The sequence below is a fragment of the Chelmon rostratus genome, chromosome 11 (assembly GCF_017976325.1).
Source record: "Chelmon rostratus isolate fCheRos1 chromosome 11, fCheRos1.pri, whole genome shotgun sequence".
Taxonomy (NCBI): Eukaryota; Metazoa; Chordata; class Actinopteri; order Chaetodontiformes; family Chaetodontidae; genus Chelmon; species Chelmon rostratus.
In genome coordinates, this window is record NC_055668.1 from 27,027,314 (window position 1) to 27,042,572 (window position 15,259).

Genomic DNA, 15,259 nt, shown 5'->3' on the forward strand with positions numbered 1-15,259 from the left:
TTAACCGTCAGTTTATAGAAACACAGCTGAAACTGCGTCTCTGTCCGTCCTCTGCAGCCTCGATCGATCGATTAATGGAGGAAATAATCAGCTGATTGATCCAGAATGAAAAGAATCATTAGTTCAAATGAAGCTCAACCAGCTCCAACAGTAAAATCCTGCTTTGACATGAACGACTGAGTCACAGTAATCTGATGAGATCAGAGAGAACAGGAGAACAGGAGAACAGATAGAACAGCGGAACAGGAGAACAGATAGAACAGGAGAACAGATAGAACAGCGGAACAGGAGAACAGATAGAACAGCGGAACAGGAGAACAGATAGAACAGGAGAACAGCAGAACAGTCACAGGGACATTTTACTGCACTAAGTACTTTTACTTTAATACTTCAAGTACATGTATTGATTATATTTTTACTGGAGAAACATTTTCAACGCAGGACTTTTACTTGTAACAGAGTATTTTTACAGTGTGGTGTTTGTACTTTTACTGAAGACTTCATCACTGCTCATCGTCCTCGTGTCCAGCCTGTATCTGTCAGATTAATGCTGCACAAACTGATTAAAACAAAGCGGCTGTGGGTCAAAGTGGAGGCCGGAAGGTCAAAGGTCGAAGGTTTGAATCCCAGAAAGTCGCCAGAAGAATCATCAGATGCTTCATTTTACTGCTGCAGATGTTTCAGCTTGAGCTCATCTGAACTACTTTATATCCTGTTGGCTGGTTTAATCTGCAGCGATGCATCATATTCTATAAGATCATCACATGTTTGTCCTGTGAGAACCTCGTATCTCAGAAAAACAGCCTGTTTTCAGCTCTGTGACGAAGCATTTTCAGCTGATCCAAGAGGCTTTTTAAACACTTTATTTAGCTGAAGAAGACATGAAGGAAAACTTCATCCTTCAGTTTATCACAAACATTCAACACATGTGGAGATACGAGTTTTTCACTGGACAGGGAGGAATCTGAAAGTAACTGTAACTAAAGCTGACAGAGAAATTTAGTGGAGTAAATGTATCAAATCGCAAAAAATGGAAATACTCAAGTACAAGTACTTTGAATGTGTACTTCAGTACAGTACCTGAGTAAATGTACTTAGTTACTTTCTAATGCGTGTCTTCAGACTCAGCAGTAAAACATGAACATCGAGTCTCTTGTCTGAAAAGTCCAGTTTAGTTTTCGTTTTAGATGAAATGTTGTTTGAACTCGATGTTTCACCTGAAGTTATTTCACATGTTTGTACTGAGACTTAATTCTATGAATAACTCGTTAATAAAGATTTAAACTCTGAGTCGTGCTGCGTTGACGGTGTTGAACGAATGAACGAAAACTCAAGTGGAAAAATCCAAAACAACATTTTAGACATAACTTTATTAAATTATAACTTTATAAAGTTATAACTTTATAAAGTTATAACTTTATAACTTAAGTTATATCTGTTTCCCTGTTTCTTACCTATTTTTTGATTATTCTTATCGATACATATTTTATTTTGATTTTATTATTTGATTTATTATTGTTAAGTGTCACATTTGAATGCTTTGTTTTTCATTATTGTTTTATTAATATAATATCTGTTATATTTGGACTATTTGAAAGTAGAAGATGGATGAAGAATCCTGCTTTCAAACGTTCACTTAAATAAAAAAAACACATTTTATTTGAATTCAGACAAATTTATCTGCAGATCTGGATTTTATTTGAATTTTACTTTTCTTTCAGATTTCTCTGGGGCCCTTCAGGACCACGGAGACACTGTGAATAATCTGCACCTGCCTGTCAGCTGGTCTCATTGATCAGAAACATTTCTCATAAAAGGACGGTAAAGAAACCGGAATGAGGACAGACTCAGTCACCACCTCGATCAAACAAAAGACAAAGAGCAACCAACAGGTGTCTCCGTGAAGCCCCGCCCCCTGCTAATAGGCTTTAATTGGGGCTGAGCCAGGTGGGCAGACAGACTGCAGGGGGAGAGACAGAGAGACACTGACCGGCCTGGTGTCCTCTGAGTTCAGATATTTGACCACATAGAAGCAGAATGAGCAGCATGTTGCAGGGGAATGAGTCGCAGCTCCACCTCCACCTGTCGGAGTACAGCTTCGAGCGGCGGTTTGATGAGAGAGGAGCGATGGAGTGGATGCAGGCTAACTGGTGAGCTAACAAACTGTTTCTCTGTCGCTGCGTGTTTTGTTTGAGACGTGAAGTTTCTGTGACTGCTGCTCCTGTGAGGCGAGGGAGACGCTGCGTTCCGGACTCCGTTAAAAGATCCAGTTTTTAAGTCGCTGTATTACAGCTAAAAGCAGCTGTCGGTTAAAAACACGTATGACGGCGGTTTCTGGCTGATTATGGTCCAGTTTTTGTTTCGGCTTACATCCAGTCCATCAAACGGCGCTTATTTCAACATACAGTCACCTCAGCCGGTTTGCTGGACGCGAACAGCGAAGCGTCAGAGTGAAGGAAGGCGGAGGACTCATGCTGCTCCGTGTCCTCTGGGTTTGTGGGATTAAACAATTGTTGATGCCGAACAGAGAAACTGGTCATATTTATTCAGAAAATAAACTTCTCTTGTTCGATGTAGCCGTGATTTAGAGATAAATTGGAGAATCTTAATGAAGTACTTTGTGAAGGGGATTTGGTGAAGCCTCGATGGGAAGGTTTCCATCAAACACATGAACGTTAGGTATTGTTGGCATTTCAACGATGTGAAAGGAATCTGACAAACTGTTAGAGCCTTATGTAAATCCGCTCAATGGACACTACAGGTGTTTTACAGGTGAGTCACCGGAACATGATGTCACTCTGCTGTGCGGCATGTTGCTGCAGTTAATTTAGATCCGGTTATTCCAGGTAAGCCTCCACCCGCAGAGATGATGAAACATTTAAATATGTGCCGGAAACTCAGTCAGTTAATGACTGCAGGCCAGTTTAACAGTAACAATCAGAAATATTAAGCTGAAGGAAATGATGTTAAAGGTGTGTGTGTGTGTGTGTGTGTGTGTGTGTGTGTGTGTGTGTGTGTGTGTGTGTGTGTGTGTGTGAATCCAGCCGGTTGACCCACCGGGATTTTCTTAGTCTGCTTTCTGGAAGTTTCTGGGTGGAGGCCTGAGAGCAGTGGGTGTGTGGCCTCCAGCCAATAAGGGCAGGGTGTTAGGGCAGGACTCTGGTAAACTGAACAGGTGAGCCTCCCACAGGTGAACCAGGTGGGAGGGGCCAACTTTGAGTGTGAAACCACAACCAAATCCAGGCAGAGACAGCAGAGCTCAGTCACTCAGGTGTTTACCTGTTAGGTCCACCTGCTACACAGAGCAAATGGAGTGTTTTGTTTGTTGTTGCTAAGCAACAGTGAGAGTCTGTACTCAGGTGTTTCTGATTTAAAAAAATGAAAACATGATGTAAAAATTCCAACATCCAGTTGAACTTAATTCAGTGGTGTGGTCAGGTTTTCACTCGATTCATCTCATATTTGAATTTCAGAAAAAAACGGACTTGAACTAATGATTATTTACATTTTTGATTAATCTACAAATTATTTTCTCGGTTAATCGTTTGTTCAATGAAAATGCCAGAAGACAAATGAGAATTTTTAATGTTAGCAGTTAGCAGTTAGCCTGTTAACATTAGAGTAAATAACATTTCAGCCAACGTCACATCGAGCTGAATCATACGTCCATGTCGCCATATTGGATGTGTGTTTGCCGGAGAGTGGCAACACCGTATAGATATATGTATATTATGTTCATCAATCACTGAATATGAAAATGATTAATGAAAATCAGTTAGATGTAAACGTTCGTGCTCTTTATTCTGAAACCCCCCCTGTCACATCTACGTTTCAGGATGTGGTTATTATAAACACAGAGGTTTGATATAAATATTTCAGTATTTATCACTATAACAGTGTTTCCTACATTTGTAGCAGTAAATCTCATAAAATCATTAGAAAATACAGACGTTGGTTTGGTACTTACCTACGTCCTAAACATATAAGGAGAAAACATTTCTAACCATGACATTAAAAGTTACAGATGTTGTTTTTGATGAATATTTGTCTCCAGAATATATTAGTGTGTGTGAATGGGTGGATGAAATGTATTAACTTCAATCAGTTTGTAGAAAGGCTCTTTATAAAGTTCGCTCTGTTTCCTTGCTTTAGTTTACGGGCAGATCTGCCTCATCCAATATGGCGGACACGCTGACGTATCGCAGCAACGGGCCGACCCGCTTAATGAGGCGTCTCCGTTTATATGTCTGTGATTTCAACATTAGCATTTTAACATTTAGCTGTCAGCATAAACACTTTATCATTAGCATTTGAACAGCGAGGTGTGAAACATCAGTGTTACCGTCTCCAGCATGCGAGGATAACGTCCTCAACATGCTAACATCAATGTTAGCTTCTCCAACAGGCTAAAATTGATGTTAGTCGAATAGAAAATGTTTTTTACCTGAGGAAAACATTGTATTGATGTTACTTCACGTCTTGACCTGAGCGTGTTTTCTCCTGCAGGAGTAAGTCTTTTGTGTTCAGCGCTCTTTACGCCGCCCTGGTGTTCGGAGGTCAGCACTACATGAAGCCTCGGCCCAAAATGAACCTGCGGCGGCCGCTCGTCCTCTGGTCCCTCAGCCTCGCTGTCTTCAGGTAACGGCACACCTTTAAGACGTAGAACTGTCGCACAGTGTCTTGTACGGTCTGGAAGCTACTCTGGCTTGTGGTTGCTGGTCATTATGGCGACGTGAGACCTCACAAAACCAAAGTGTTTGTGTTGGTGTTTCTGTTATTTTGTCCAACCTGTGCAGTCAGTGAAAACGTGTCAGCCAACAATTTAAAATCAAACAAAAGTCAAAACTCGAGTTTGTTTCCAACTCAAGTTGTTTTCTTGGAGTAAGCTGCAACCTTTAACCGCCTCCGTCTCTATGGTAACCAGCGGCATGTCGTGTGGAAGCTGTCTGAAGAGAGCTTTGATCCAATAGCAACATGGAGACGCTACTTACACAAGCCGTCTCCATGGTGACGAGCTGTCCATCATGAAGAGAATTAGAGCTCAGGTGTGTTTGATGAGGTGTCAGTTCACCTGTCGCTCTGAGAACAATGCAGAGGTGTCAGCCAGCGTGGACGACCTGCTAACAGCTGATCTCAGGAAAAAACACTTGACTTGACATGATGACGCTGCGTCCAGGTGAAAATGTCGCCTTTGGCTCATTTTTATCTTTTTGATAAGATCTTAAAGATCTGACAAAGATCTCAGATCAATGACGAGAATAAATATGAAACAAAATTCAAACTGCAAACTTGTTTAGAAAATACTGATCCTTGATCCACTTCCTGTTGTGGACAGAAACATGGCTGATAATTCTTTCAATAGAAACTTTGCATTGTGGGTAATGTAGGCACCAGGTTTTGACAAGAAGAAACTGTCACACTAGTGCTGCATTCAGGTCCTGTGGGACATGTGACCGGGAAACTAAAGGACACACTTATTATTTCACTGCCTTTCTGTTGTCTGATGCCTTTTCTTCTTCTTCTGTTGCGTTATTGTTTGTAGTATCATCGGTGCGATTCGAACCGGCTGCTACATGTTTCACATCCTGAGCAGCAGCGGCTTCAGACAGTCCATCTGTGACCAGAGCTTCTACAACGGACCCGTCAGCAAGTTCTGGGCGTACGCCTTCGTCCTGAGCAAAGCTCCAGAGCTCGGTCGGTGGTGAATCACACCTGTCACCAATCAGCCTGTCTACCTGTCTGTCTGTCTCGAGTGATTAAACCCTGGTTTGTGTCTCACAGGCGACACGGCGTTCATCGTGCTGAGGAAGCAGAAGCTGCTCTTCCTGCACTGGTACCACCACATCACCGTGCTGCTCTACTCCTGGTACTCCTACAAGGACATGGTGGCCGGCGGCGGCTGGTTCATGACCATGAACTACGCCGTGCACGCGCTCATGTACAGCTACTACGCCGCGCGTGCGGCCGGCCTGCGCGTGCCGCGGCCCTTCGCCGTGGTCATCACCACCGCTCAGATCAGTCAGATGGCCATGGGGCTGACGGTGAGCGGGCTGGTGTACCGCTGGATGCAGCACGGAGACTGCCCCTCCCGCCTCGACAACATCACCTGGGCGGCGCTCATGTACCTCAGCTACCTGCTGCTCTTCTCCAACTTCTTCTACCAGACGTACCTGCGCCGCTGCAACGACGGCAAGACCGCCAAGATGGAGTAGAGACTTTTTGAGTTTTGAGTTCAGGTTTGGATGCAGCAGAACTCAAGCTGAGCAGTTTAAGGTCAACGTGCTCTGTTGGAAATGAGATGATCGGTAAAAGACTGCAGACGCTCCAGAGCTGTGAATCAGTGTTCCTGAAAACGTGCCTTTCAATGATTTTCTCCCCACGTCATTAATTCAACTCAAATGTAACTGACAGAACAGACAGAGTGCTGCGTTCAGGTGTCACCTCGTCAGTCTGGAAGTTTCTGACACACCCGTCACATTCCAGCAGAACGCTCCCATCCTGCTCGCACTGGTTTAACTGGTTTCACCTCGAGACGCCTCAACAGTCTGTGAGCCAATCAGGAGGCACAAACACCGATGGTCCGTTTTTACATGAAATGACTCAAAGCTTCACTTTTTCCTCCTGGTAGACTGAACGAGCCATCAGGTGTTTCAATAAAATCAAAGCTCTGCTTCTGTCGGCGTCCAGACGTCCCGACGCTTCCTCCTCTGGTGCTTCAGATGTCAGATGACGACATCATGACGACATTTTATCAGATTTTATCGATTGATCGTTCAGCTTCTAAAACGTCCAAATGTCTGAGTTCTCAGACGTCTTTGAACGTCTCGTTTGGTTCAGCTTCAGTTCTGTGATGGAGAACAGAGAGAACCTGAAAGTGTTTAACTTGATGACATTAATCTCTGATGAACCGTTAAAATCTCTGATTGTTCTCCTGCAGTCACATGAGAAGTTCCTGCTGAAGAAAACGCAGATCTGAGACCAGTTTCTACCCAGACACAGTAACACACCTCAGTGTTTCCACACATGAAAACATTTAAATTAGATGCAGAGAAGCAGTATCTTTGTATTTATTAGTATTTATTTGACGTATGATGGCGGCCGATCGGCGGCTGGAAGAGTCTCCAAACACTCGTCGTTTCACGTCCACTAAATGTTTGACTTTCAAATTGAAATGACGTCCTGTCAATCACACGGTGAATATTTATGATTTATTGTTTGTTGTGAATTTTGACCGTTTGTCCTCACAAACCTGTTTCCTCTGCAGCTGTTCATCCATCATTATTATTATTATTATTATTATTTTTTTATTCTATTGAAGTGTGAAAGTTTGAGTTTTAAAGGAAACAGCAGAAACTTTGTGAACTTTATGATTCTGCTGCTGATGAATGAATGAGAACACGTGAAGATCTTCAAGTCAAATCTTTTTATTTGTTGAAAAAATACAATAAAGAAGCTGTTTACATGTTTGTGCTTCATTTCAAGTGTTTCGGAGCTTCAGGTGACTCAAACAGGTGAGTCAGGCTTCGTTAAAGCAGGTAAACACGGTGATGATGCTCCTCCTTCAGAGGTGAAGGTAATGAGGCGTTCAGGGTGTCTTCATGTGTTTCACTTCTAAAGTTCATCAAGACCCTTTTTGAGAAGTGGAAGACGGATTTCCTGACACCTGAGCGACAGGTGAGCCGCAGACCCTCCTGAACCGTAGACGCTCAGGGTTGCTTCTGCTCCATCTCCCTCCAGCTCTTCCACAGCAGCAGATCTCGACTCTTCGCCAGAGTGACGAGGCAACGGGGCAACTTCAGCCCGTTAAACTGACCCACGCCGTCATCCCGTCCCATCGCCAGCAACATGGTGACGTTACCTAGCAACCAGCAACACAGTCAGTCAAACGGTAACACCATCAGTCAGCCAACAGCACAGACAGGTGTGTGTCTACCTGTATGATATGAGGTCAGCTCCTTCCCGCTCAGACTGTTGGCGATGTTGCTAACGGCGACGGCGGCGTGCAGTCCAGCGTGGTACGCCATCTTGGGCTCGTTGACGTTGGCGCAGTCGCCCACCGCAAAGACGTTGGAGAAACCTTCGACCTGCAGGTGATCGTTCACCTTCAGAGCTCCGTTATCAGCCATACAGCCGGCTGTCAGCACAAACACATCACCGATCACTTATTGATCGAGTCATTTCAAGATCAATGACGACCTGATTCCAAATCAGCTGTGACGCTGCGCGAAACATCGATCAAACAGAATGACAAGAACTCAACTGAAACACTCACAGTTTGTGACCATCAGAACATGTTAAAAGAGAAATGATGTTAATGTTTGTCCTGGTGGTGGCGCTAGAGGAAGGTCAGGTGAGAGAGTCATAAACATGACAGACAGTGGAAAAACACGCCACAGTTTGAGAGACTTGAACCTGAACTGTCACATGAAGTGAAGAAATAAAGAGCTGCAGGTGTTACCTGCTCTCACAGGTGAGGAGGTGTTGCAGGTATTTCTTCACATACAGAGGAAACAGTCAGTAAACCTACAAAGCTCGTCTCTGCTGACCTCCAGTGGCTGAACACCTGCAGTGCAGTGACATAAGATTCAGGTCCTGCATGTGTGTGTGTGTGTGTGTGTGTACCTGTGTGTGAGTGTGCATGTACCTGTGTGTGTGTGCGTACCTGTGTGTGTGTGTACCTGTGTGTGTGTGTACCTGCGTGTGTGTGCGTGTACCTGTGTGTGTGTGTGTGTGTACCTGTGTGTGTGTGTACCTGTGTGCGTGTGTACCTGTGTGTGTGCGTGTGTGTGTGTGTACCTGTGTGCATGTGTACCAGTGTGGGTGTGTACCTGTGTGTGTACCTGTGTGTGTGTGTACCTGTGTGTGTACCTTTGTGTGTGTGTACCTGTGTGTGTGTACCTGTGTGTATACCTGTGTGTGCGTGTGTGCGTGCGTGCGTGCGTACCTGTGTATGTACCTGTGTGTGCGTGTGCGTGCGTGCGTGTGTGTGTGCGTGTGTGTGTGTGTGCGTGCGTGCGTGCGCGCTCTCACAGAAGCTGGAGGTGTAGGCTGCAGAGTTGACCCTCAGTCCGGTGCAGTTGATGATCAGGTCTGTGGTCAGTGTGTCTCCTCTGTCTGTGGTGACCACTGTGTTCTTATTGGTCACGTTCAGCCGCAGCTCCGACAGGTTGGACACTTTCTGACCTGCAACACACAGCAGCTTGGTAACAGTCCGACGGAACCCGCCCGAACCAGACACCTGTCTGCAGGTAGACGTGAGGCGTTCGTACCCAGCAGCAGCTCCACCCCTTTGTCCAGCAGAACCTGTTTGGCCTGCTGTCTGACGCTGGGCAGCAGCTCCGGGTCGGCCAGCCCGATTCTGGAGTGGATCAGAACCACCTGCGCAGAAACACGAGAACGCACGGCGGAGACAGCAAGACACAAATACTTCGATCACTAGTACTGTTAGCAACAGCAGTAAAGGTACATGTCAGTGAGCAACAAGAAAAATGGTACATGTCGTACCTGTGGTGGGGAGGTTTAGCAGTAACAGCCATAGCCACGTAGCATAAGTTAGCAGTAACAATAGCAGTAATGTAGTAGCAGTGGCAGTATAGTACTTGTGGTAGCATGAGTTGTGATAAGCAGTACTGGAGTAGGCGGTATGGATCAAATATTCTAACATAGTATTGCAGTAGTAGTGGTATATATATTTCAGTATGAACTGTGTTAAATAGTGAAGTATTCTCACAGTGCAGTATTTGTACTTCTACTTCAGTAAAGATGTGAATATTTCTTCCACTGCTGGTGACTCATCATCTCAAACTTCAGCTCCTTCATCACCAAACACAACCAACAGAGGTCAAAGGTCAGAGGTCAGAGGTCACCAGGGGTGCATCTCAATTCTCTTAACTGACATTTCCTCTCTCCTCGCTCGAACCGGAAGTGCTTCAGGACCATCTCGCCAGTCCTTGTGTCCCTCCATGCGTCCCCAGTGGGAGGGACTAAGACACAAGTGTAGGAAACGTGGATGCAGTTTAAGAGAACTGGGACGCACCCCATGAGTGACAGCGATGCTCAGATCTGATCAGAGGTCAGTCTGTCGTCACCTTTTTGTCTGGATACTCGGTCTTGATCTCAGCAGCCATCTCCACACCGGTCGACCCCCCTCCGACCACCAACACCGAGTCTGCAGCCTGGACCTGAACGCGCACACACACACACACACACACACGCACACGCACACACACACACAGGTTGGATGGGATGTGATGAACTGGCCCTCTGCCTCTCAGTCTTCGTCCCGGTCTCGTACCTGCTTGACGAAGTCCTCGTACGTTTGGACGGCGGTCTGATACGACGCCACGGCGTTGAACTTCCCGGGGAACGCTCCATCAGTCCCAGTACACAGGATGAGGTGGGAGTACTGGATCTCCTGCAGCACAGAGGAACAAACGGGACTGTAAAGGATCTTTAAAGGCCAAAGTCACAGACTTATCACAGTCCAAAGGTTCATTCTGCAGCTGAAGCAGCTTCCTGTCTGTGCGTCAGACAGCTGAAGGCCCCTCCTCACCCGCCCCCCCTGCAGGACGACCGTCTGTCGCTCGCTGTCCACTCGCTCCACGCGGCCCTGAACAAAACTGTCTCCAAACGTCTCAGCGTACGGGATGAAGGTCCTCCGAGCGAAGCCTGCAGGACGACAGAGGTCAGAGGTCAGAGGTCACGCTGCGCTGGGACACCATCACACACACACACACACACACACACATGCACATGCACATGCACGCACGCACACTCACACACACACACACGCATGCACGCACGCACACGCACTCACACACACACACACACAGCTGATTCCTGTGTGGTAAAGTTCATCTGTCACATAAAAACTATGACACATTATGATTTAATCATTTCTAATAATAACAAACAGTTAGAAGAGTAATATTTTATTATCTTTATCTGTTTGAATGTATTTCAATGTTTAATTTGTAGTTGAAATTGCTGCTCTGCATTTATGTAGATCGATGAAGATCAGAGAAGATGATGAGAGAAATCCAGACTAAAGAAAATAAAGAACAAATCATTCAAACAGACGCTGACTAACTGACGGCGTTCGCTTGTTACCGGGCAGAACGGACGCTCGGAGCGCCGCCACGTTGTGATGGAAAGCGTCCCTCATGTCGATCAGAGTGAAACTGAGTCCTCTGGATTTCAGCTGCTGAGCCGCCGCGACGCCCCCGAATCCACCGCCGACGACGACGACGTGGACCGCCTCCGCTGACGAGGCCTGAGCCCCCATCGCTGCCAGACCCACAAACAAACACGAGGACTCCGATCAGCGAAGACTCACGCAAACATTCAGGATCAGGACGCGAGTCCCCGTTATGCCAGAGTGGGATCAGGTTTATGTCCCCGCACCCGGATTCATGACCTGAACAGCAGGTGTTCTCCGGCGTCGGGTTCTCCACCGGAGCCCCAGAGCTACCTGAGGCCCCAGAGCCACCTGAGGCCTCAGAACCACCTGAGGCCCCAGAGCCACCTGAGGCCCCAAAGCCACCTGAGGCCCCAGAGCCACCTGAGGCCCCAAAGCCACCTGAGGCCCCAGAGCCACCTGAGGCCCCAAAGCCACCTGAGGCCTCAGAGCCACAGATTGATTCTAGTACTACTGAGGACGTTTTCCAGGATCAGTACTAATCACAATATAGTCATACATCAATCAATCAATCAATCAATCGATCAATCAATCAAATATAACGATCAGATGTGAGAGAAGCTTTGAGAACTCATCTAAATGAATTTGTTTGTTCACTTTTTGCTCTTAATGATTCATTTGAAACGAGTAAAACCAAAACAATGTTACTTCATATTTTTACTCCATTACATCTCTCTGAATTTAGTTACTCTTCAGATTCCTTCCTGTCCAGTGAAAAGCTCGTATCTCCAGGTGTGTTGATGCTGAATGTTTGTGATAAACTGAAGAAAGTTCTTCAGTTAAATGAATCTGGATGATCTGAAACAGGCCGTTTGTTTCAGAACATCAAGGAACTCTGATTACTTCTTCGATTACGTCATCATTTACGTTACTGGGCTGCATGATGTACCTGGTTACTGTGCACCGCAGTAAAATACACACGGTATATATATGAAGACAGGCTGGAACTGTGGCTGACAGTAACTCTGAATGCAGAACTTCTACTTCTACTGGAGTACTTTTACACTGTAGTACTTCTACTCGACTACTGAAGTAACGGATTGGAATACCTCCTCCCTCGCTGAACATCAGGCGTCTCGTCTGCGTGTCCTGATGCTCCATGACGACAGTAACGGTCTTCAGTTGGTCTCAGTCTGAAGCACGTGTCTAACAGCACAGACAGGAAGTGAACTCACCTGCCGCAGGTAGAAACGTTGGATCGACTGAACGCGTCGATCGTCTTTAAACTCTTCGGACTCTCAGCTCTTCTGTCTGCTGAAATCTCCTCCTCTGGACGCCGCTGTGACGACACGAGCTCTCCACCAATAACAGCTCCGCTCTGTGTGCCTGAAGGAGGGGGGCGGGACATGGGCCTCTGATGCCTTCAGGAGCTGTAGGAAATGACGACTCTAGCATACAGTTAACTTACAACAAATCACAAATCAAAGACATTAAAGTGCGACACGTTTGAAACAAAATGAAACACAAAGAAACAAAAAACTGAATAAGTTCACAAAACACATCAAATATAAAACAAAACAATCAAAAATGTCTTTAAAAACAAGTTACATGAGATGAAAAGAAGCAAATACACTTCAATAGGATAGAAGTTTATACATTTTATTGTTTTATTAATGATTATTATTTTAGCATTATAATCTATATGTCGTATTATTACTTCAGATGTGATGAATTTACATACATGTTTGGGGCATTTCACAGTTAAATATCATATTTCACGTAGGTATTATTCTTACTCTGGGAAGGCTCCAGCCCCCCCGTGACCCTGCAGAGGATTAAGCGGTGTATAGATAATGGATGGATGTATTATTCTTACTGATTCATTCATTCATTTTTCTCTCGTGAAGTTACTGTTGGCTGGCAGCCATGCACGGTGTCGCTGCTCTGAACTGTTTTATTGTGTTTTAAGTTCTTGAGTCATTTTTAATCTTTTTTTACTTTAACAGCACGGAGCTGTTTTATGAAACGTGCTGAATAACGTGTCAGTGAGTGATTCTTCTCAGCTTCTTTCAGTGTTTTCATGAATAATAACATCAGGGACAGACTGTTAGAGACAGTGAGGAAGAAGACGAGTTGATGAGTGAATCGTCTCCACTCAGACCCTCATCAGTCCTCTGATCACCAGCTGACTCAGCACTTTTTCATGTTACATCACTGTTATGAAACTGACCATGAATGTGTCACGGCTGCCTGGAGCTGCTGATCATCATCAGTGACTCCGTTACAAAACCAAAGCAAAGATTCACACTGAAGTTTCTGTCTCTGTCTGTGGCAGCCGAGCTGAAGTCTGAATCATGACTGTTGATCTGCACGCAGACCCCCGTCAGGTGAACTACGTCAGGGTCTGAAATCACCAAATGTAACACCTCAGTGACTCTATTCAATTATTGAGCTCTGAGCCCACAAATGTTCTTTAAAGATGAACTCCAGGACAGACTGACAGACACATCAACATCTCACATGGTTCATCTCATGAGGTGTTTGTTGTTCATGTCGGAGTCGTGTTTGTGTCACCTGATGAACGTCGGTCCAGTGTTCTCTCTCTTTTAGCTCTGTGTTTGGTCTCCTCCACCTCCTGAGGGAAATATCTTTAGCTCTTTAGCTGCTAAATGCTGCTCTGTGTCCAGCAGCTGGTCTCTGACTGAGTCTGTCTGCTGGTCAGAAACTTTACCAAACAGCTGCTGGAAACACTGAACCAGGAAATGTGCAGCAAAACCAGAACTAGGAGCTAAAAGAGGCTAAAAAGCTATTTTCACTACTTTAAGTATATTTTAATTTCAATGTGCGTTGTGCTTTTCCTTTAATCTAATATTTAATGTAGGACTTTCACATGTAATGCAGTATTTTGTACTAGTAATATTTTTAGTGAAGTAATAGATATTATTAATTCATAATTAAGTAGTAATACTTAAGTAATTGTCGGTGTCTCAGCAGTCAGTTCATGTTGTTCTGAACAAAAGAACACGAGAAGTGCAGGTACAGGTACATGAAGTAAATACTACTGGAAGACTGAACTGTATAGAAGTATTCAGTAAAAGTACTAATACTACTCTGGGAAAATACTCCACGGCAAGTCAAAGTCCTGCATTCAAAACCTTGAACCTGAAGTCAAGGTATGTGTGTATTATCAGCTGAATGTAGTTAAAGTACTCAGAGTGTTGGTGTATCAGTAAATGTTCCTGTCAGTGTTTCTCATCATCTCTGATGTTTGTGGATTAATATTCCTGCTGCATTAATGTGGATGTTTGAACTACTTTATATCCTGTCGGCTGGTTTAATCTACAGCGATGCATCATATTCTATAAGATCATCATGTTTGTCCTGTGAGAACCTCGTATCTCAGAAAAACAGCCTGTTTTCAGCTTTGTGACGATGCATTTTCAGCTGATCCAAGAGGCTTTTTAAACACTTTATTTAGCTGAAGAAGGACGAGAAGTTTCTCAAGAAATGAAGTGTAATGGCAAAAACAGGTTTTGGCTTTTCCTTTAGCCCCAGTCCTATCCGTTGTCCCATTAGACAGGAAGGCAGATTTCACAGTGTCAGACTCACACCCTTAATAATCCAACGAGCTGGTCGTGGCTGGAATTGTTGCCAGTTTTATTACAAATAAAAGAAAACACAAACAAAAAGGATGCAATGGTATGCAAAAGATAAAGTCTAGTAAATAGCACAACTGAAAGACACTGTTCAGCTCAGGTGAGCAGCGTGCGTCGTAGGCGGGCGAGGTCAATGACTGTATCCTGCCCTCCAGTCATGTGCAAGTGGCCTCCATTTACCTGGTGGTGGTGCCACCATTAACCTCACACAATGCAGAAAACAACAAAATATGAGTGCAAGCAAAATAAACTTAAATGTTGCTCCTACATGAAGGAAAATACGAGGAGATACGAGCTTTTCACTGGGCAGGAAGGAATCTGAAAGGACCGAATGCTGTCAGATAAATGTGGGGGGAGTAAAAACCTCTGAGATGTGGTGGAGGAAAAGTCTTCTTCACTGCTTCCATCACATATTTTCTGATTTAAACCATAACTTTGTTACTATGACTGTAACTAACAAACGTTT

At 44.8% G+C, this 15,259-nt stretch overlaps 2 protein-coding genes across 3 annotated transcripts; one reads left to right on the forward strand and one right to left on the reverse strand.

Moving 5' to 3' along the window:
* Positions 1-1,969: 1,969 nt before the first annotated feature.
* elovl6l (ELOVL family member 6, elongation of long chain fatty acids like) lies at positions 1,970-7,460 on the forward strand. The gene is made up of 4 exons (XM_041946963.1): positions 1,970-2,150; positions 4,507-4,638; positions 5,543-5,694; positions 5,782-7,460. Exons 1-4 carry the CDS (start codon positions 2,038-2,040, stop codon positions 6,210-6,212), a joined length of 828 nt encoding a protein of 275 aa, XP_041802897.1. The 5' UTR covers positions 1,970-2,037; the 3' UTR covers positions 6,213-7,460.
* aifm2 (apoptosis inducing factor mitochondria associated 2) lies at positions 7,415-12,469 on the reverse strand. 2 transcript variants are annotated; one of them, XM_041946957.1, is made up of 9 exons: positions 12,373-12,469; positions 11,110-11,286; positions 10,553-10,668; positions 10,295-10,414; positions 10,089-10,181; positions 9,270-9,378; positions 9,031-9,183; positions 7,934-8,134; positions 7,415-7,858 (listed from the first exon to the last, which is right to left on the reverse strand). In XM_041946957.1, exons 2-9 carry the CDS (start codon positions 11,282-11,284, stop codon positions 7,707-7,709), a joined length of 1,119 nt encoding a protein of 372 aa, XP_041802891.1. In that variant the 5' UTR covers positions 11,285-11,286; positions 12,373-12,469; the 3' UTR covers positions 7,415-7,706. The 2 variants fall into 2 exon arrangements, with proteins under 2 accessions (XP_041802891.1, XP_041802890.1); XM_041946956.1 differs by having other exon boundaries at positions 12,247-12,422.
* Positions 12,470-15,259: the final 2,790 nt, after the last annotated feature.

Bases quoted from the DNA above. Each gene is read 5' to 3' on its own strand.
- elovl6l (XM_041946963.1), top strand. From the start codon at position 2,038: ATGAGCAGCATGTTGCAGGGGAATGAGTCGCAGCTCCACCTCCACCTG. The intron at 4,639-5,542 runs GTAACGGCACAC...TATTGTTTGTAG, and splicing joins CTCAGCCTCGCTGTCTTCAG to TATCATCGGTGCGATTCGAA. The intron at 5,695-5,781 runs GTCGGTGGTGAA...TGTGTCTCACAG, and splicing joins GAGCAAAGCTCCAGAGCTCG to GCGACACGGCGTTCATCGTG.
- aifm2 (XM_041946956.1), bottom strand. From the start codon at position 12,298: ATGGAGCATCAGGACACGCAGACGAGACGCCTGATGTTCAGCGAGGGA. The intron at 9,379-10,088 runs GTGACGACAGAC...GTTTCTGCGCAG, and splicing joins CCGAGTATCCAGACAAAAAG to GTGGTTCTGATCCACTCCAG. The intron at 9,184-9,269 runs GTACGAACGCCT...TGTGTGTTGCAG, and splicing joins AGGGGTGGAGCTGCTGCTGG to GTCAGAAAGTGTCCAACCTG.